This window comes from Dendrobium catenatum, unplaced genomic scaffold (genome assembly GCF_001605985.2).
Source record: "Dendrobium catenatum unplaced genomic scaffold, ASM160598v2 fragScaff_scaffold_82, whole genome shotgun sequence".
Classification (NCBI taxonomy): Eukaryota; Viridiplantae; Streptophyta; class Magnoliopsida; order Asparagales; family Orchidaceae; genus Dendrobium; species Dendrobium catenatum.
This window is the reverse complement of record NW_021318544.1, coordinates 572,757-594,432: the sequence shown is the minus strand read 5'-3', so window position 1 is coordinate 594,432 and position 21,676 is coordinate 572,757. Positions and strand designations below refer to the sequence as shown.

Below are 21,676 nucleotides of genomic sequence, written 5' to 3'. Positions count from 1 at the left end.
AAGATATGATCGATAGGGCACAAAGCCCTCTGTTAGCTAAGGTGGATTCAAATTTGTCCCCTTAGACAAACATCCAACCCAGGTCTACATGGTCCCCTTGGACGTAGCAACCCATGACTGTCGACAAGGATCCTTCTGTCAGGTTGGATCAACTACCTCCTATGACTAAGTAGACCAGGGACCATGATGGCCCGGGACGACGAAACCATGGGATCTTGATCGAGTCCATCATCCATTCCCCCACCATCCGCTTTAAGTGCAAGATGGTGTAATTTCTGTTTTAAATATCAAATTTTCAAATCTTCAAAATCTTCAGATTCCTAAATTCTCAATCATTTTCAAACATCCAAACCCGTCAAATTTTCTCAATTTCCTAACATTCCAAACCCATTGCTGCTACTATATGCCATATAATATGTATTCTCTACGTATCTGATTGACGACTAGTCTTAATCGAAAGTTCTCTCTCGTGATCGAGAGGGGTAATTAACTATAGGGGCTTGCGCCTATAAGAAATTAGAACTCAGATCATAAAGTCCTCGCAAAATGAGGGCGAAATCTCTGGGTAGTGTGTTATCTACAAACCCATCTACCTTCCAAAATTTACCTCGGAACTTAATCCGTTAAAACTCACTCGCCAAAAGAAAAAGCAAATCAGCGCGGCGGGGAGGCTGGGGCCGAATTTTCGGACCCCACACCTGTGTTTCTTTGTTTGTGCGAATCCATCATAGGGAGCGTGCGGCTAGTGAGATTTCAATAGTTCGAGGAACAAGGAGGCGAGATTTCGGTCCATTCTCCTTAACGCGTAGCTATGTCAATCTCTCCTCTTTCTCCTATTCGAAAAAGTAGCAGAATGTATGTGCTAGAACAAAAATTTCAGCATCAACCCCAATGTCTACTTCTTGGAGCATGCCCACATCATTGGCACCATCATCAATTGCTAATGTTACTTTACCAATGCTAGTTCTAACAAGTCTTGTTACCTGAATAATTTTAGTGATGCTATAATTAAATAACTTTGAATTTAAAAGAGAATTTGACTTTTAATATAACACAATGGAGAAAAAGGATTCATGTAGCCAACCACAGGTAGTGGGATAAAGGCTTGATGTTGTTGTTTTTGTTGTATAATTAAACAACTTTGAATTGCTTGAGATGGAATAATTTCAGTGATGCTATAATTAAACCTTGAAAATTCAATGATGCTTGTTCTTAGAAGTTATTCATGCAATAAGTTGGAGTAGTTGCAAATAGTTGACAAATGATTAAGTTTTATTTCATCTATTTCCATCTTGAGATGGAATAATTTGATGTTTAGAGCATGCCCTTCTTCCTGATTTATCTCTTCCTCTCGTATGGTCATGCTGCTCAGTCATGATTGTTGAATAAACATCAAGTTACTATGGTAGATATTTCTTATTAAATTTCATGATGTTATCAAATTATAAGATAATTGTAAATGGTAGTTACAAAGAATTTTCAAGGTTTTAAATGGTTATTTGCAGGATTAATGGACTCACAAGGTCCATCTAGCGCATCAAGTGCCAAATCTTAAAAGAGAAAAAAAAACTTATTTTAGAGTCTAAAACTCAAATGTATATCTGGGTTATTACAGATAATGTGTGAGTATGTCAAAGCAAACGTGAGAAGTGCTAACGATTTCAAAGACACTATTTATCAAGGCGTCGTTCAAAAATTAAAAGAGAAATTTGGTATTAAGGTCACAATTGAGCAATGCATGAATCAGATTAGATATCAAAGAAGTTTTTGGAATTGCATTCAAGAATTAAAAAAAGAAGTCTGACGTGTCTTGGGATGATATTATGAAAACTATCTTATTGGGTCAAGAGGAGTTTCTATCGCATATATAGGTAATATTTCGAACTCATATGAGATTTTACAAATGTAAAGATACAATTTTTCTTTTACGCTAACTAATCTAAATAATTATAGGCTTTTTCAAAAGATGCAATATATCTTAATATTCATCTCCCAAATTATATGGAATTAGAGAAAGATTGTGGTGAAGGTCATGCAACTGGAGATTGGGCTAGGTTAGAAAATTGCCAAGCTCCATTTGGTTCTTAACATATTAATTTGGATGATGAGAAGACAGTTTGTTTTGTGAAGACTCCTGTGGATATATTAGTATATGTTGACTGTCCTAAACAAAATGTTAGAGAATACCTTGTAGGAAAAACAAAGCGAGAAATGTCGTCATCTTCTAAGGGGTCCATCCAATGGAAAAAAATTAAAAGGTTTGTTGATGATCATATTCTCCATGATTATATTACAATGATAACTAATAGTGTATTTCAAGTTGCTCATGCAATTCAAACAACAACAAGACCTTCAAAGGAAAGAAAAATGTTTATTGAGCTCACGACAGAGTTATCTAGCATTCCAAAGTTTTTGGAGGAAGAGATTGATAGTATTTATGATAAGTTATCTAATAATACAACAATGATTCATTCCTTCCTCTCCAAACCTAAGGAATCAAAGCCTCGATAGATGTGAAAAGAGTTAAACAAAATGATTCATTTGCATCAGAAGAATGACATTGGTATACAATTTGGATTCAACACTTTGTACTGTATTCCATTCTTTAACATTTACATCAATTTGATTATTGTTTATATTGCAAATATTTTTTCCATGAGATAATACTTTGTTAATGATAGAATATACAAGAAGAATTGAAGAAGACATTTTGAATGCCAACTATATTGCTATAGTTTTTGTAAAGTCTATTGGGTGCTAAAACCTTGGTTTGATATTGTTAATATTTTGGGATTTGTTGTTGTAGCTTTTAACTCAATTCTATTGAGCTTCATTGAGTAGAAAAGAATTGATATGCTATAGAATACATCTACTATTATTTTTACAATTGACATGTTGCTAGTCTGCTGAAAAGTGCAAAGCCGTGATAGCTCATGCAGCAAAATATTTTAATAATGTGTGTAAACATTTAAAATTCTCATAAAATTATAATTATCAATATGGACTCAAAATATAAATTAAAATATTTTTACCAGACTTTGTAAATACACAATCAAACAACCTCTAAGTATTTAGAATGTATCGATTTTACTTTACTTTGTATACACCCAACCAAACAAAATAAAAGTTCCACTGTATTCACTTTACAAATAACTAAACAATCTCAAACTATTTACTTTACATTGCATTCCCTTTACAGCTAACTAAACACCCCCTAAATATAGCATCAACTTTTTTATAATGAAATGTAATGGGAGATGAATGAGATATATCATATTGAAGGACCCTAATGAACATTATCTTGAAAATTGGAATAAAAAGATTTTTTCATTTCTTTAAGCATCAATCCTTTTGTATGGGTGATTGCTCGGACACACATTTTGACAAAAGATAACTAGAAGCAGAGTTACTAAAGGGGCACCACTACCTTGATTATTAATTCCACCTTCTTCATAAGAAGTATTAGTAAATCTTAATTTTAGAAAAAATTTCATAAAAAATAACATACTTGAATATCAAAAAGATTGGTTTTGCATTAAAGATAGACATTTTTTTAATGTTAGTCTACCTTTTTGGATATGCAAAATTAACTCTCCAATATGAGTAATGTGATGTGTAATTTCATCCCTAATGATTATAGCCATATTTTCATTATAAAAGAATAACTTGGAGATGCTATCTAGGTTAGTGCCTCTGTGATTATCAAAATTTGAGAGAGGGTCATTTCTTGCATCATAGTGGCCCTATCTTGTATTTCTTGAAACCTCAATCTCATAATCCTATTTTCTCATATCCTAACACGTTTTTAACAATGTTGTTATCATTACCACATACTTAGCATGTTCAGCTAGCCTTGATTTCATATGTAGGCAGCTAGATTTCATTCTCATCCTTGAAAGACATGATTGTAGAGATTTCTCACACTACACTGCAATTTTTGTTTTGGGGTTGTTATTGGTGCTTGAGACAACACGTGGGTAGCATATGAAATGTTTTGTGAAGGTTTTTTTTTTTAACATTATTGTCTCAATTATCTACTTCAATTGTCCATGACATTTTCCTCAATAGATATCGCTCTAAAATAAGACATACTACATTATATGAATCTTGTGTTACGAATTGCCATGTTCAAGGAGAAAGAATGAGAGTTAAAGTAGATGTTTGATAAACAGGGACAGAATGAAAATTTAAACTTGTAGCGACTTGCACAAAGAAAATGGATAGTATTACATACATCTAAAAAGAGATAACAAGTATATACGGAATTGTTCATATTCTTGAATAAAAAAGAGGCATTCTATTTGAGGAACGAAATGGGAGTTTTATTCATTCTATTTTTCAGAAGATCCAAGAAATATATTGATAAAACTTCATGCAAAATAAAATGAGCTGTGGAAAATGTATACAGAGGAGAAAAATCATCAATCCAAGTAGGCAGTTCAAAAAAGGTCAAAATACTACCTGATCACCCTCAGCTAGCTTAGACCATTCTTTTCTTGAGATAAGCTCATGCGTCTTTTCATATGGAAAATCTATGCGGTAGTTTAGATCACCAAGCCAGAAAATCTTTCTATGAAAAAGAGTAAAACAAGTGTATGATAAACTTCAAGGATGCTTAGAAGGGAAAAAAATAGCAAAATGTGACGGCATATTGTTGAAAGCCAAGAAGCCAGATGATGTATAGTGACGGTAATTCAGTTGACTTACTCATGCTCAGAAATAGTTTTTGGTAAACCAATACTAGAGGTTGATCGAAATTGTGTCCTTCGGTGAATTTCTTGAACATCAGTATTTCTTCGAAGTTTATCACCTTCCTTTTCTCCAGAAGTTAGGTGACAACACACAAAGCAAAAAAGTGTTTCATATATGGACATGCTGACTGATATAGATCCCTGAGTATTTTTGCAAAATGTCAATTAAATGCTACATTGCTGGAGAATATTTACTAGATCAAATTTCAAGAAAAAAAATTTAGCAAAACATAAAATTTTATGTTGCTTTATAAATGGCACAAAGAAAGCCATTTATGTCACGCTTATGCATAATAAAAATATAAGAAAAAAAAATTTTGGGGTGTTCTACAATTATTATCCCTTATATTAAGTAAAACGGGAAAGACAATGGCTTGAACTCTAAATTGATGATTTGGCCAGTGTTGATAATGTTTTGAAGGCTCGATAACCACAAAAGCAGACAGGTAACTGAATTTCAAACAATGAATCTTATGTAGGTGATAAAAAAAGTTTAAATGTTCGCTGCTTCTAAAATATGGGTGCAAAAAGTCAATCTACTCTGGAAAATTAATCAAAATTAAACTAGTGAAAAAAATAAATATATGCTTTATGCTTCCAGCTTCAGCTACAGGTTGGACAATCAACATTGAGAAGCTTCATGGCTTAATAAAGTGTATGGACTCAAGATAACCTCGCAAATATGCGTATGCTCTTATTTGATGCCATCTACATTTATTAAAGCTGTTCAATGGAGTTCAAGATACATTTAATTATGGAAAGTGAACATACATTCCAACGCTTTTTCTTGTACAGAATTACAGAGCAGACTAAACCAATAAAATTTTACAAATAATCCAATGTGTATACTAGATTATAACATTTAACATGGTGTTCAATCAGTCAAAATCAAGAAGAAGAGCACATCACACAATTTCATTCTAAACGGGTGCTACCTGTGCTCTTAAGAAAATAAACAAATAAATAAACGGTTGCATGACAGGCCTAAAGAGAATTATTTGACTATTTCAGCTAGGGATATAAACGAAACGAGTCAAGTCAACTTTTAGCACCATCGAGCTCAGCTCGTCAGTTGGAAGGTGAGCTCAAGTCGAGCTCGAACTCAACTCGCGATACTTTATCAAGCTCATCGAGCCGATCGTGTCCACCTGCGTCAATTTCCCGCCCGTTTTTTTTTTCCGTCCGATTCTCGCACTTGTGGAGAGCTGATGCGGAACTCGAGCAAAGAAGAATGTGACTTTACAAATGCCAATGGCGTGAGCTCAAGATCCTGCAACATTTATTAGCATATCACATCTTTTTAATTATATATATATATATATATATATATATATATTTTAAATCTCAATGTTTTAGTAATCCCGTCAGTTTTGGCATAGTTTTAACAGCTGCAACATTTATTAGCCTTGGTATTGGAGAATTTTTTTATTATGCGTCTATAATTGGTATTGGTAGTTGGTATTGGAAAATTTTAAATATATTGACAAATATTATTAATTAAAAAAAATCAAACAGTTCGAGCCGGCTCGCAAGCTTACGACTGAGTCGGCTCAAACTCGAACTAAACGAGCTCGCGTTCGAGCTTGAGCTCGACTCGTGAGCTCGATCGCGAACCGAGCTCGAGTCGGCTCGGCTCGGCTCACTTACACCCCTAATTTCGGCAGCTTGATTGTTGCATGCTTCATTTGTTGGATCCAAGTTTTTCCATGAATAACACCAGACCTTACTAGCAGTAAAATATAAGTGAGAGATGATAAGGAGAAAGAGCTTTAGAATCTCCATAAATCTTAACATAAAATGAGGTCCCAAAAAAGATCATAATAATGCCACTTCATCTTTTATGTATAGGACTTGCATGGCTACAAAGAATGCTACACCTAGAACAAATAGAAAATTCAATATATGAAATGACTTTTAAAGATTGTCACAAACACATGGCCCTAGTAAGTTAGTTGCCATGTGGATCCCTGCCTTTAGCATGATTCTTTGTTTTACGGCTAGTTCCCTGGTCAAGCAAGTTTTAGAGTGGTGTAAACGGTTCTCACTCAAAATTGGGTGAGAACAGTTACCTCAAAAATGAACTAAAATGGAACACACTGCAACCTTGAATTTATTTTTCATCCAACCAAACATCAAACTTTTCAAAACCTGCATTTACTTTACTTCGCACTTAGGGGATGTTTGATTGGAAATAAAGTGAGTGTAAAGTAAAGTAAATGTAAGAATTTTAACTTCTTAGGTGATTGGTTTTACATAAAGTAAAGTAAAAAATAAATCCGAACCAATTCTAAACTCTACGTGTTAGCTTTTCTCAACGTAAGTAAAACCGGCCGAATCAAGGGAAAAAGGAACTCAGGAGCGTGAGTGAGAGCGTTTCTTCATCCATTTTCGCAGGAAGCATCATTGCTTCTTCTCCGTTTGCAGAACCCTGATAGGAAAAACAACCAAAATAGTGAAAACTATGCTGAATTTCAGAGAAATTCAGCAAAAAACAAGTAGATTTTACAAATTTTGTAGGGAAATAGCAAAGCGAGCACATAGAATTAAGTAAGAGATGAGAAAAACAATCTGATACAATGAATCTTCAATTTGAGAAGAAGATTTAGCTCTCCAATCTCTAGTCGATATCTATTGCCCAAAACCAAAACAGAGATCTCAAATTTCACATTCAATTCATGATAAAACCTAATCTTAGCAAGAAGAAAACTACTTAAAGAAAACATACAATTCATTAATCCCTAAACAATCCTTAATTTGAAGTTCCCCTCCTAAACCATCACCATTATTGTGTGGGCCCCACACTTGATTTTACCCCATCCAGGATCCCCCCCCCCTTCGCCTCCTAAACATGTGAACCTGTCTAAAAGGGACCGATTCAGTCGGCCCTTGGGCCAGTCTAACATTACCCTCTTCCCAAAGACTCACCTTCTCCTCAAAATGAAATGAAGGAAATTGATGCTTCACCCTCTCATATGGTTCCCAAGTGGCGTTGAAGTCGGGTAGGCCACTCCATTTAATCAACACTTCTTTGTTCCTCCCTTTTCCTGATCTCACCCTTTTAGCTCCAATGGTTCTAACACAACATCCAAATCCTCAGTCTGTGCCGTCGGTAAATCTGCACTAACTGCATGCTTCCCAGAGCTCTCCTCAACTGTGACACATGGAATATTGGGTGTATAGTGCCGATTGAGGGTAACTTTAAGCAGTAGGCCACTGCTCCAATCTTTTCCAATATCTCGTAGGGGTAATAGTACCCCGGGGCCAATTTCTCGTTCCCCCTACTGGCTACTGTCCTCTATCTATAGGATCGCAGTTTTAAGAGCATCCTATTCCCAACTTCGAACTGAATGTCTTCCCTAAGTGCATCTATTTGCTTCTTCATGATGTAATGTTCCCTCAATAGGTGTCGCTTCAATTCATCTAACACCATATCCATTTCCTCCAAGTACTACTCTACTAAAGAGACAACCCAGTGTGTTTCTCTGCTCAAATTGCACCATGTGTTTTGGGTCTCTTCTATACAGCACTTTAAAAGGCGTCACTCGAGAGACCGAGTGATATGAAGTGTTGTAACAGTATTGCGCCCATGCTAGCCATTTGACCCACAATCGAGGTGTCTAAAAGACAAAACACCGCTGGTAAGTCTCTAATCCCATGTTGACAACTTCTGTCTGCCCATTTGCCTATGGGTTGTAAGCGATGCTTCTCTTGAGAATTGTTCCTTACAGCATGAATAACTCCTTCCAGAATTGACTGAGAAACACCTTATCTCGATATGAAACTATCTACTCTAGAATTCCATGCAATCTAACCACCTCCCTGATGAATGCTCCTGCTAATGTGATTACTGTGTAGGGATGTCTTAAAGGGATAAAGTGAGCATACTTACTCAACCTGTCAACCACCTCCATAATCCCTGTGAACCCCTTGGATCGTGGTAACCCATCTATGAAATCCATGGTAACCTCCTCCCATACTCTATCGGGAAGAACTAAGGGTTGAAGTAATCCTCTTGGAGCCACAGTCATGTACTTATTTCTTTGGCAAACCTCACATTCTAACTACTATCTTCTCCACATCCTTATGCATTCCTTTCCAATACAATTTTGCTGCCAACCTTCTGTATATTTTATGCACCATCAAATGGCCTCCGACCGCGCTCCCATTGAATTCCTACAGCAAATGAGGAATATAAACTGAGGTTCATGACATCGCAAACCTCCCTTTGGTATAAGAGTCTCTCCCCCTCAAGAGAGTAACATGGGTGGCTGCTCTCATCATTTAATAAATCCTCCCTTTTCTTCCTCAGCTCCTCGTCCTACATACTCTCTTCTTTGATAGCCCCCCAATCTACCATCAGTGGTACTTAAATAGACATTTCCTATAGCTCCCCCACACATCTTGATAAAGCATCAACCGCATTATTTTCCAATCCTGGTATATACTAGATCTCGAAATCATAGCTCAACAGTTTAGACAGTCACCTCTGATGCTCCTCTGTCATCATCCTTTGCTCTAGCAAGTATTTCAAGCTTCTCTAGTTGGTCCTGGCAATTAAATGCCGACCAAGTAAGTAATGAAGCCACTTTTGAATGGCCAGCATAATGGCCATCAATTCCCTCTCATATACTGACTTCATTCTAGCTCGAACTGACAACACTTGGCTGAAGTAGCTAAGGGTCTGTGATTCTACATGAGCATGACCCCTAACTCATATCCTAACACGTCTCCACTACAAAGATTTGACTGAAAATAGGGAGAGCCAAAACTGGAACTGTAGTCATGGCCCTTTTTAGTCGCTCAAAAGCCTGAGTAGTAGTCTCTCTCCGCAAGAAGCTATCCTTCTTGAGTAACTCAGTCAATGGCCAAGTTATGGTGATGTATCCTCTCACGAATCTCCTGTAATAACCAGTCAACCCTAGGAAGCCCCTCAACTCTCTTAGATTCCTAGGTAGAAGCCACTTCTGAATTGCTTCAATTTTAGTTTGTTCGGCTGCCACTCCCTCCTGGGATACCACGTGCCCCAAGTTTTCCACACTAGCCTGTGCGAAGCTACAATTTTTAGGTTGGCCCTCAGCTGATGCTCATGTATAACTTTTAAAACCACCTTCAAATGCTCTAGATGCTCCTCCTCAGACCTGCTATACACTAGTTTGTCGTCAACGAAGATTAATACAAACTTCTAGAGTTATGGTCGAAATACCCTATTCAGAAGGGACTGGAAAGTAGCAAGAGCATTAGTGAGACCAAATAGCATCACTAAGAATTCGTAGTGTCCTTCGTGTGTCCTAAATGTTGTCTTCTGGACATCCTCCTCTCTCATCTTGATCTGGAGATAACTCAACTTCAAATCAATCTTAGTAAACATTATCGCTCTATGTAGCACGTCCAATAACTCATCGATCACCAGAAAAGGGAACTTGTCTGGCATAGTCCCTAGACAATCCAGCATCTCCCTGGATCAACATCCATTGCACTCCACCACCCGCTCCATCGACAATGCTCCCGAGTTGATCTTAGCATCTCCTAAGGTCTGCAGTCACTTTATCCCCAAGATGACATTAGTGATTCCTAAATATAGTGGAAGAAAACTCTCCCTTACCTAAACCCCCTGGAGAGTCAGCACAAATCCCCTGCATATTCCTCTACCATCTCCATCTTTTCAGTGCCCATCATCACCCCATATCCCCCGGTGTCTACTAATTTCACCCCCAACAGATCTACGTTTGATTTGAGATAAAATTGTGGGTAGCCCCACTATCAATCAGCATCACCACCTCCCTGTCAGCTATCTCTCCCTTCACTTTGATGGTGTGATTCGGGGTGAATTTCACCACTGAGTTTAGAGAGACTTCTGCCAAGTTCACATGCAGCTTCTCCTCTTCCTCTACCCCTGGCCCACTCTCACCGCCCTCCTTAGCTTCATTGTCATCAAAGACGGTGAGAACCTGTAGAGTTCGGTCCTAACACATGTTCCTCCGTGTGTACTTCTAGTCACATCTAAAGCACAACTCCCATTCCCGCTTCTCCTGCAACTCATTCAAAGTGAGCTTCTTAAAGTTTCCCCTAAATCCCCCTCCTCCAGTCTTATCCTTAGGGGCTTCAGGCAGACTTCCTGGTGTGGCTCCCTTGGGATCCAAGAAGGTGGTGGTCGTCCTATATGACCCCCCCCCCCCCCCCCCCCCCCCCCCCCCCCCCCCCGAACTATTACCTCTAGTCATCCTCTCCAGGTGTTTTTGGTACTCGACCAACTATGCTAGCTCCATGGCCTCCCCTATGTCAAGCAGCCTCATCACTCTAACAGCTACTCGGATCTCTGGTTTAAGCTCCTTCATAAAGTTTCCCTCTAACACTGTCTCAAAAAGCTGGTCCAATCTGTTAGCTAGGTACTCTACCATGATCCCCTCCTATATCAGAGCGAAGAACTGCTTATAAAAGTCCTACTAGTTCAAAAACGTTCTAGTAAGCAGTCTTTAACCTTCCTCCAACTCCGAATGGGTCACCTCATATCCCTCCATTGATAGCAAACCAGTGCTTTTCCTTCCAAATGTAGTCTAGTCGCTATTAGTTTCTTCTCCGTCAATCCGTTGACTGCAAAGTACCTCTCTATCTTATAAATCCATCCATGTGCGTCCTCTCCCTCAAAGATGGCATCTTCAGCTTCCTTACTCACATGGCGCCCAACCTTTGCAATGCCCCAACAGGGCAGTTAAGATCCATTAATTGGGGAAACGTCATGTCGGATCAGCCCAACGCCGCAATGGAACCAAGTTAGTAGTGCTGAGGCACTAGCCCATCATTGTGACACCGCGGTACCACCCTGTAAAGCGCTACGGTGCCTTAGCCAATTTTTGTGAGTAAATATAAATAGTTTTTTATTCTTTTGAGGTAGGGGATGAAAAAGAGTGTGGAGAAATGTTTAGTAAAGTGGTTGATATTCTATGTAGCAGGCAAAACACCACTTAAGAATGGAAGAGAGTATGGAAAACAAGCGTGATTAGAGGGAATCACTACAGAAAGAGTCCGTCTATAAGATCTTTGTGAAATTCTCAAATCTAGATGATATTTTCCTTCATTTTATTTTTTGTATCTCTTCTTGAAAGCAAGTAATAAAAGGTATTTTGTTTCAAATTAATTCCATGGCTAGCTAATTTCCTTATTTTGGGCTGATGAAGTGAATAATTTTTGTTTGTCCTAATGTAGACTCTTGTATGAAAATATAAATGGTTGTTCTCAATTACTCTCATACATAATTTAATTCATCCAATGTCCATGTATGAAGTTAAAATTTAGTGTAATATATTACCTCGACAGAGGAATGTTGGAACAATTAGGAGAATTCAGATCGAAATCTTTCTCTCGAATATAATTCTAAGGTCTATGGAGATAGAATCACCATAAAGAGGTGAAAATATTTCTTTGAACCCTTATAAGTTTGACAGAGAGCCAAGGATGCATATTCTTTGTTTCATAACTATTGTAAATAAGTATGCTTAGTAAAACATAGATTCATTCACTATTTTGAATCCAAAACATCTTATATTATGGTTATCTTCATTTTTTACTGTATATTTTAGTAGTGGTAGCGCCTCACCTTTATTTCATTAAGTAGAATAATTTTTGTAGCTTGAGTAGGAAGTATTAGAGATAGTTGTAGCACATTTATGTTCTCGTGAGATCGACACTCTTTTTTATACTTTATTACTTGATTAGCACGTGCACTTGCGTAGCTGGGAATATCATACACACATATATGGAGTCGTAAATACCCATCAGCAGGCAACATCAATGTCGATACCCGGCATCTCAGTTACTATCCTCGTTGAATAACATCAGTTACTATCCTTTAGATTCATTCACTATTATGAGCTCGCCCAAATCAAAACATCTTAAATTATGGTTATCTTCATTCTCTAATTCAAATATTATTGCATCCTCAAGAGAGCCTGAAATTTGTTGATGGCATTTGCAAGTTATATGATGAACATTCACTTGAATTATAAGAATGAAGAGATTATGCCCATTTGTAGATGACTAAACAAACAAAGGGAGTACTTCCTTGATGACAGTAAACAATAACTGCATTTCAAGGTGATGTCGCTTGCTCAAAATACGCAACATGTTTAATGAGTTATGTTATTCCTCGATAAGATTCCAAGTTGAGCACCTATAACTTGGGTGGTTGATGATCTCTCAAGAGAAAGCGTTGGTCATCTCAAGTTCTCTCCTTCATACTCACTAGGCGGAGGGTTATACTCTTCATCATTAGTGTGACTACGAATAGGTTTAGACTAGGGCACTGAGGCAAGCATCCTAGTCTTTGGCGTTCTACGAAAAGCTATCAAGTTAGATGATCCCTCTAGTGTGTTTTCCCTTTGAATGTTCCTCTACATCCCTCTGATTGCATATTTGATCATATTAGTGAGTCTTTCCTCCATTTCCATCAAGTCACATGAGTGATGTAGGTTTGGTTCTCCATGTTTACTAGCGACTCAAGGTCTTGCTAGTCTTCAAGATGTGCATGTCTTCTAGTCATTGGCACCAATCCATACCATACATTTTAGGATGTTGGATCTAAATTTATCTATGGATGACACCTAACTTTACTAGCAAGTAACCTATAAGTGAGTTGAAAAAATAGGTGAAATTTGAGTGAGTATGGGAGAGTAGGAGAAAAGGCTCTAGAATATCTATTACCTCACAGTATGTAATATGAGGTCCCAAAAAAATCCCAAAGGTGCATTTTCACCATTTATTTATAGAGCTTAGAGAGCTAAGGAGAAGGCTACACCAAGAAAAAATAGAAAATATAATATATGCTATGATTATTATAGGTTGTCACAAATGCGTGGCCTAGTTGATTGGTTGCCACGTAGATCCCTACCTCTGGCCTGCCTTACCTTTCTATGGTTAGTCCCCTTAGGCAAGTCTTCGGGAGCTAATGCCTGAGGCAAATCTTTGATATATGGTACATAGGGCAAGTTTATTAAGTTAAGTCCTCCAAATATGTAGGCAAGTCTATGGAGGCACTACTCTTATAGGTGATAAAGACAAGTTTTCTTTAGTCGAAATGGCTGCTAACTGAGAAATGATTCAGCCTGGGAAGCCATGGATAAGAGTTTCTGAGGTGCATGTTTCCTATAGCTGAATTAAGCATGTTAATGGTATTGTTGACCTCATTTTTGTCATGAGGTTAACAAAATTCAATCAATCAAATTTAAAACCACATTCAAATCAAAAATTTCAAACCAAAATTCAAGGTTAAAGACACGTCTTATGAGCCTTCTTAAGTGATTTTTAAATCACCTCAAAATCAAATCAAATGACCCACAATTCATGATCTATCAATTACATATTGATTAGGCATATCGCTAAGGTCAACCCTACAAATTTGAAGCCAATTTGAGACCTCTAATCCCAAAAACTGAATTAAAATTCAAAGTCTGCAAAACCTTTAAATATTTACGGCCTATACCACTAGACCTAGCACCTTGCAAAATTTGACCATGGGGCCTTCCTCAAAACATTTGAACATGACCATATTCATCATTGTGACATGTCAAACCCAAAACTGCACTTTGATGGACCCTGGTTGACCCAGAGTTGACCAGTGGCCTATATGACCAAAATGCCTCTTGGCAAAATTAAAGTTCTTTCCAAACTTCAAAATGGCTCAAACAAACCAAGCTATGGAATCTCTTCTAATGCATCATAGACATCATTAGGAGTGCATTAAACTTTGGGTTGTCAAAATCTGACCCGACCCGGACCCGACCTGAAAAATTATGGGTTTAGATCCGCCTGTTTGCTATAAGGGTTAGGTTCGGGTTAGAGTTTTTGACCCGTTTATAAAACCGGGCGGGTTCGAGTTGAAACGGAAACCCAAAATCAACCTGTTTTGACCTGGGAACCTGAACGCGCCTAGTTGCCTCGCCATTGCGTCGACTGTTAGGCTTGCCATTCATGCGACAAGCCAGCCATCCATGTCAACCCGAAATTAACCTGCAGCTTGTCTCGTCACATCAGGCCAGCCATCTGCTGCCGGCTGCTGGCCCCTCCTGTAGACCACAATCCGTGCTTTGTGGCCCCCAGTTTTGTTCTAGTCGAACAGAACTCACAGAAGTCGTTCCAGGAGCTCGCCTGCCTCGCCACATCCAGCCCCTTCCGCAGACGGCAATCCGTGCTCGCCCTAATGGCCTGACTGTTGGCTTCCCGGATGTAGAAGCGACGTCGCGTCCCTCACATCTCACCGCTCACTCGTTCGTTTTTTAATCAAAACGGGTTCGCGGGTCGGGTCGAGTCAACCAGGTAACCCGTGCGGGTTGGGTCTAGGTTGAAATACCTGACCAATTTAGAAAAATGGGTCAGGTTCAAGTTGACCCATTTAAACCTGGGTCAACTCGGTTCAACCCGAACCTGACCCATCAACTCGATTTGACACCCCTAATTGAACCCAAACTCATGTTTTGGTTTGACCAAGTCGACCAAATCAATCATGGTTGACCAAAATGCCCCTTAAGGGCCCAAACATGCATTTCATGCAAGGAAATCTCACCATTGCATGGGACCATCTCCATTGGGTCAAAAATGTCATTTTGAATTTGTTGGGGGCCCAATCCCAACCTTTGATTTGACCAATTTGACCAAGTCAATAATGGTTGACCAAACCAACCATACATCCAACTAAGGTCAAATTCAATCCTTCAATCAATTTCAAACCAAATTGGTCACCCAAAATCTTTCAATTAGACATCTCAAACATGTACAATATTTTCCTAAGTGAAATCCCCATTGATTTGACTTGGTCAACCCAATTGGAGGGGTCAAAACCCACTACATTCTAAGGCCTTTGACCAAAACTACAATGCCATGTCTCCAAACACTATGCTACTTACCCAAATAGCCAAATATGCTTTCTTGGATGCCACCTCAGCCCCATTAACTGGTTTAACCAGTCAAATGGTCAAATAAGCTCTCAAATTAGCTTAAGTGGCCAAGCCACCTTGGAAATCTAAACTTCTAACAAACCTGCTCTAATCTGTTGTAGATTAGCTCATTCCACTCCCAAAGAGACCCTAATACAGCCTTTAAACCCATCCCTAAGCCATGGCTAAGACTACAACAACATCAAGCCTTTGTCCCACTATGTGGGGTCGGCTACATGAATCCTTTTTCGTCATTGTGTCCGGTTAAAAGTCAAATTCTCATTTAAATCTAATAATAAAAGATCATTTCTAATATTCTCTAACCAAGTCTTTTTAGGTCTACCTCTACCTAATGGGAAAAAAAGGGGTGGTCGCCGCCATCACATGAGCCAAGGGATCTCTCTTAACCACCAGCCTTCCCCCTGGCTTCTAACAACCTTGGGACATATGACAACCATCCAAGAAATGCTCTAAGTCAATCCAAACCCTTCATTCTAAAAGGTAGGGTTCTAGTAGCCTAAACCCTCCAAATCACCCTCATTCATTCAAAAACCTTCTCTCAGCAGCCTCCACTTCAGAGAACTCTTCCTCTAGCTTCTCTAGCATCCTTTCTTCCTCCTCCAAGCATTTCCCCCACCAAATCCCAGCCTCCAAACATCATTTTGATGAAGAAAGAGAGAGTTAGAGAGAGAAAGTGGTGTTTTGAATGTAACTTTCAATCCAGCCACAACCAGCTTAGAGAGTCATTACCAGGAGCAAAAGAAGTCCAAGATCATGAAAATCCATCCATTGGTCGATGAGATATCATGATTTTTAAATAAAACTTCAATTTGAAACCACTCAAAATCGACAATGCATGGAGCTTATAAACACTAGGTATTGGAAGATTAAAATGCCGTGAGTCCATGTTTCAAATTTTATAGAATTTCGTAGAGTATTTTAAATGTTATGGCCATTTGAATTTTTAGTTCGTTTTAAACTAAAAAGCTCTATTCAGAGCAGAACTGTCCGATCACGATACGCGTGCGAACAGACGGCCTAGAGAACGTCAGACGGCATTACTCTTCTGATAGATAGAACAACGGATCGTGCGCGGTCCAATCCCCTATCGACGTAGCAAGATCTCGATTATTCGTTCCGTGCAGTTTGAATCAAAAAGATGTGATCGAATGCCAAGTGGATTAATATCGCGGCAGCGGCGCGCCGCGTCCTGCAATCATTCTAATGATTGGCAATGATTTCATCAGCTGTAGAATTGACAAAATTGAATTAAAAAATAAATTAATTGGCCCAGAACTTCCAAAATTCATATTAAATTCATTTTTTCATCAAATTTAATGATTTTTGTGTCTAGAAAAGTCTTGAGATCTAGTCTTTTTTAAAATTAATTTCAATGTGCATTAATCAGTGAATTGTGAGAATTTTGTGTTTGTTTGAAATCAATTTTTAGCAAAATTTTCTCATGATCTAGTGGTGAAACTAGACTCTATTTTTTGTGAAAAAAAAAAATTGAGCATCTTAGGCATCTCCTACATCTTTTATAGGTTCAGATGCTCTCAGAACTGCTGTGGAGTGAATTTTCAAAGTAATTGGTCGATTTGGACCCAAAATTTTAAAATTCTTAACTCCCCAAATCTACATAATTAAGTTGTTGTTTTTTTTTTGTGATGTGTTTTCATACGTGTCAGGGTTAGATGAACCAAAATTTAGACTCATTGAGACATTAGTGACACCTAGGAAAAATAATTAAGTATAATGTCTAGAAAAATTATAGGAAATTACGCATGCACCCAATAGGGGTGAAACTCTAAGACATTGAACTTAGTTATATTATAAATCTTAGGTTTTAATTCCATTGAATTTAGAATTCATTAGATCAGAAAATTAGTCAAATAAAAAATCGGCCCTTCTAGGGGACTTGAAACTTCCAAAAAATACAATAAATACAAATTAAATTTGAAAATTTTATATATCTCAAATTGTTCACAATTAAATCTTGTTCAAGGAAATTAAAAACCTCTTCACTGGAACTCAAAATTGATCTTAATTTAATAATTAAGAAAATTCAACATTTAATTAAAACAAATAATTCAAAATTATTAGAAATGTCAAATAAATTCCAAACTCTTGAAAACACTCCTACAGGTCATCCAAAGTCATTGGGAGTAATTTCAAAGAATTTAGAGTGAGGTTGGTGCAAAATAATAAAATCTCCTTAATTAACAAAATAAATAATTCAATTAATTGATAAAACTTCAAAAATTCATAATTAATTATAGAAAATTTCAAATTAAGAAAATCAAAGGCATTGGACTCCTTTCAGGATCTAATATTTATTAAAAACACCAAATATTTAGACACCACTAAAAATCAAAAAGTCAACTCTTTGGCAACTCTAGTTCAAAAACACATAAAAAATTTGAAAAATTATAACTAATTCTAGAAAAATCCAAATCTAACAAACTTAGTGTCATTTTACTCATCTTATGGTATAGTATTTATGAAAAATATTAAAACTCCATAACTTAATTAAAATCAAAAAATCAAAATTGGAACCTTCTTTTAATGAATTAAAATAATTAATAAAGTCCGAAAATTAAATAAATGACTAAAATTCAAGTAAAATATCAATCCAATCAATAAAATAAGATAATCAACGTCAAATACATAACAAACACTCCATTGATGAAGTTTTTTGATTGGACTACCATAAGCTGCGAAGCTACGTGTCCTAAGGAGGTCTAGTTACTCGAGGCTGTTGTGATAACGCCATTATCAAATTCAATGGAGTGCAAAACTATAAAACAAACTGATCATTAACTAGCTAACCAAAATTTAATCATTAATACAATTACATAATACAAAATTTTTAGGATGGATAACCTCGAGCTGCAGGGCTACATGTTCTAACTCCTAAAGAGACCGAGTTCCTTGAGCTCGTTTTTGACAATGCCACGAACATGTTGATGACAAATAAAAAAAATTTATTAATCTAATGAATCAAATAAGCAACCAATTAATTAAAAACTTTCAACCCTTAATTTGAACTAACTAAATCAATTAAACAATACAAGTTACTACTGGGTAACTCGGGCTTATGAGGCTATTAACTTAACTTTAAGGAGGGTGCAATAAACCTCACGACTTTTTTATAAGTAAAAATAGTAATCACTTAATAATTAAAATTCATCATAAAATGAATATCAAGGCACTAATACTTTAACTTGAATTAAATCTCATTTGACCCACAACAAATAAAAAAACCACTAGAAAACTTCAACAACTATCTAACATAGGACACATCCAAGCCACATAGCCTAATGCACACACTTTAGATGGTTTGTTAGGACAGCTGCTTTTAGTTTTAGGCTAGGCCGATGTTCTTTCTTTTTCTGCTACTTGTGTGCTGAGGTTTTCTGTGAATTTTACTACATGCTAGTTATTATGATTAATGTGTTTTGTGATGCCTTGTGATGTAATAATTTTATTGTTTTATTTGTAAATTAATTTGATAGGAGCTAGATTTCTCATTGGGTAGGAATGGTCTGAATACTAACAAAGTTTCTGTAGGTGGTCATACTCATGTAGGGCTATTAAAAAGAGGCTAATTAAATTCTAACTAATGAATTTTCTGTAGGTGCTAAAAATTAATAAGCCCCCTAAAAATCATAAGAACATGACCAAGTATGTTTATGCTCAAATGTGAGCAAATGAAATTATATATAACTTCTTGAGATTGTTAACGATTTGATATATAAACTGCTTAAGATAATCATGTAGGTTGTTTTAGAGTCCTCTTTTATTTCCTACATGTAATTTGAATTCAATTTGAGTTGTGAAAGTTAATTTTAAATAAGATATTATCTATTGAATTTGAAGTCCAAAGATGAAGGAAACATCCCTTATGAGAGAATTCCTTTTATTTAGAGATTCAAATTAGAATGATTTGAAAATCCAAAGAGAAAAGAAATACCCTTTTGGGGAGTTCTTTCCATTTGGATACTTGGACCAAACAAATTCAAAGAGCTCGCAAAAGGGTGCAAGACGAAGAAATAAAGACTTAAAAAATATCCCATCTTAAAATTACTTGTGTCATTCCCTAAGACTAGAATCAAGGTTATTATCAGTGGTACCCGACTACTTTAATTTTGAAAATCCCATGTTGTAATTAAGTGGCATTTACCACATGGACTTTTACATTTACATTATACATTTTGACTATGTGATTTTATTGTTGTGTTTACTTTTGTGCATTAGGAGTTTCGTAAATCTTCCTAGATATTTTTTCTCACATGCTGATTTTATTTTAGCTGGATGTGAATAGGCTCTTCAAGGACCCAAATTTTTTACTCATAACTAAATAAAATATTTAGGCCAACATAGAAAGATAAACGGACCTAAGAATTAAGCTCAGACTCGCCGAGGGTCTCATGCATACATATTGAATCTTTTCTTTCTTCTTAGGCACCTCTCTACTTATGGTTTGTGGCAAACCACCTGGTCTATTATAGTGCAACTCCATCTAAGGATTGTTATGCAATCTCTAAAAAAATCTATTTTCTAAGTCAAAATTTTAAATTGTTTCATATCATTTATGCATATAAGGTCAATCAGCATGCATTGCATTAAAAACTAATTAAATTCATAAAATTTTAATTGCATTCAAGCAAAATCATTCTACATAAGTAAATGGGTCAATTATGACACTTTAGATGTCGGACCAAATTTCTCAAACCTTAAACAATAGTTTTATCCATCTTTTATAAATTTTGTATTCATGATTTTGAAGCGTTAGGTGGCTAGTTGGCTCCCCAATCCAGGTCGGGATAAGTCCAAATTTGCATCTTTTAATTAGGATCGAGCCACTATGGTTTAGTGCCCAACTTAAATTTAGATCCGGGGTGGACCCAAAATCATAAGTCCCCAATTTCAGGAATATAATCCCAACATTTTAATATATTGCCAACTCAAATTAAAATTTTCTCTAAATCAAAAATATAAAGCCAAACACGTAATAGATAGGGGGGTTTATGAAGTGTTTCAGAATCCAACGACACCTCATACTATTCCTCCATTGGCCTCCAAAAATAAGTGTTCAAAATTTGATTCAATCCCATTTGAAATTCCAATAGCATTCCTTTGATGTCACCTTGAAATCTCAAAAACAAAACTTCTACCATTATTGTAAACGAGCGTGTTCGTAAGAAGCCCAAATTCCTACGATGTAATTAACAACAAAGGCTTGCCTTCGTAGGAGATTCAAAGACCCTAGATCATTTTAAAAATTAATTAATTCACTTTTAAAAAATTAAGAAAATCAAAGACGATCATTATCATCATATTCAAACGATTGATAGTGGGTGATATTTTCCTTTTTAGAGAAATAAATTACTTACTATCAATACGCTTGAGTATGAAATTTATGATGCATATATAGTAATTATTATAGTTAAATATATATATGTGAACGTCATTTTGACCCTGTGGGGTCATATGTAGTTCACTACAATGATCTAACTACGATAACCAATGATAGAGCATCTTAACTACTATAACCAAATGAATAATTGGATGTCATGTTGATTCTTTGGAATCATATGCAATCCATCCCCAAATTTGATTATTGGGATGAGACATGGTTTTGTAATATGAACCTATTAGAAAATGATATTGTCACCTTCCAAGATGATATATCATTCATAATGACGAGTTCGATTACAAAACTAAAACAAATTTAAGTCTATACAATTTCAAATTTTCCCAAAGAGATTATAATTTCAATTGCTTTGCATCTTTCCAAAGCAAAAACAGGTATGCGGGTGGCCTTGATTGCAGATGACTGGCATGGGCAAGCGATCCATCTCGAGATGAGTGACCTTAAGATCTTAGAGTGGTCTGGACGAGTCCTCCAATGAGGCTTACGAAGGACTATCATACCTTAGTTTAGCCTGCTCATATGAGTCTTCATGCAGAGATCGTTCTGGAGAGACGCTAAGAATC

The 21,676-nt window shown here is 36.7% G+C and overlaps 1 protein-coding gene across 3 annotated transcripts in view; it reads right to left on the bottom strand.

Annotated features, from left to right (window-relative positions):
* LOC110116408 (type I inositol polyphosphate 5-phosphatase 1) overlaps positions 1-21,676 on the bottom strand; it is a 40,724-nt gene that overhangs the window by 13,091 nt on the left and 5,957 nt on the right. For all 3 annotated transcript variants that reach the window (XM_020849952.2, XM_020849953.2, XM_028696666.1), the window contains 2 exons: positions 4,708-4,892; positions 4,462-4,570 (listed from right to left, as the gene is read on the bottom strand). In XM_020849952.2, coding sequence (XP_020705611.1) covers positions 4,462-4,570; positions 4,708-4,892 — 294 coding nt within the window. The remainder of the gene's footprint in view (positions 1-4,461; positions 4,571-4,707; positions 4,893-21,676) is intronic.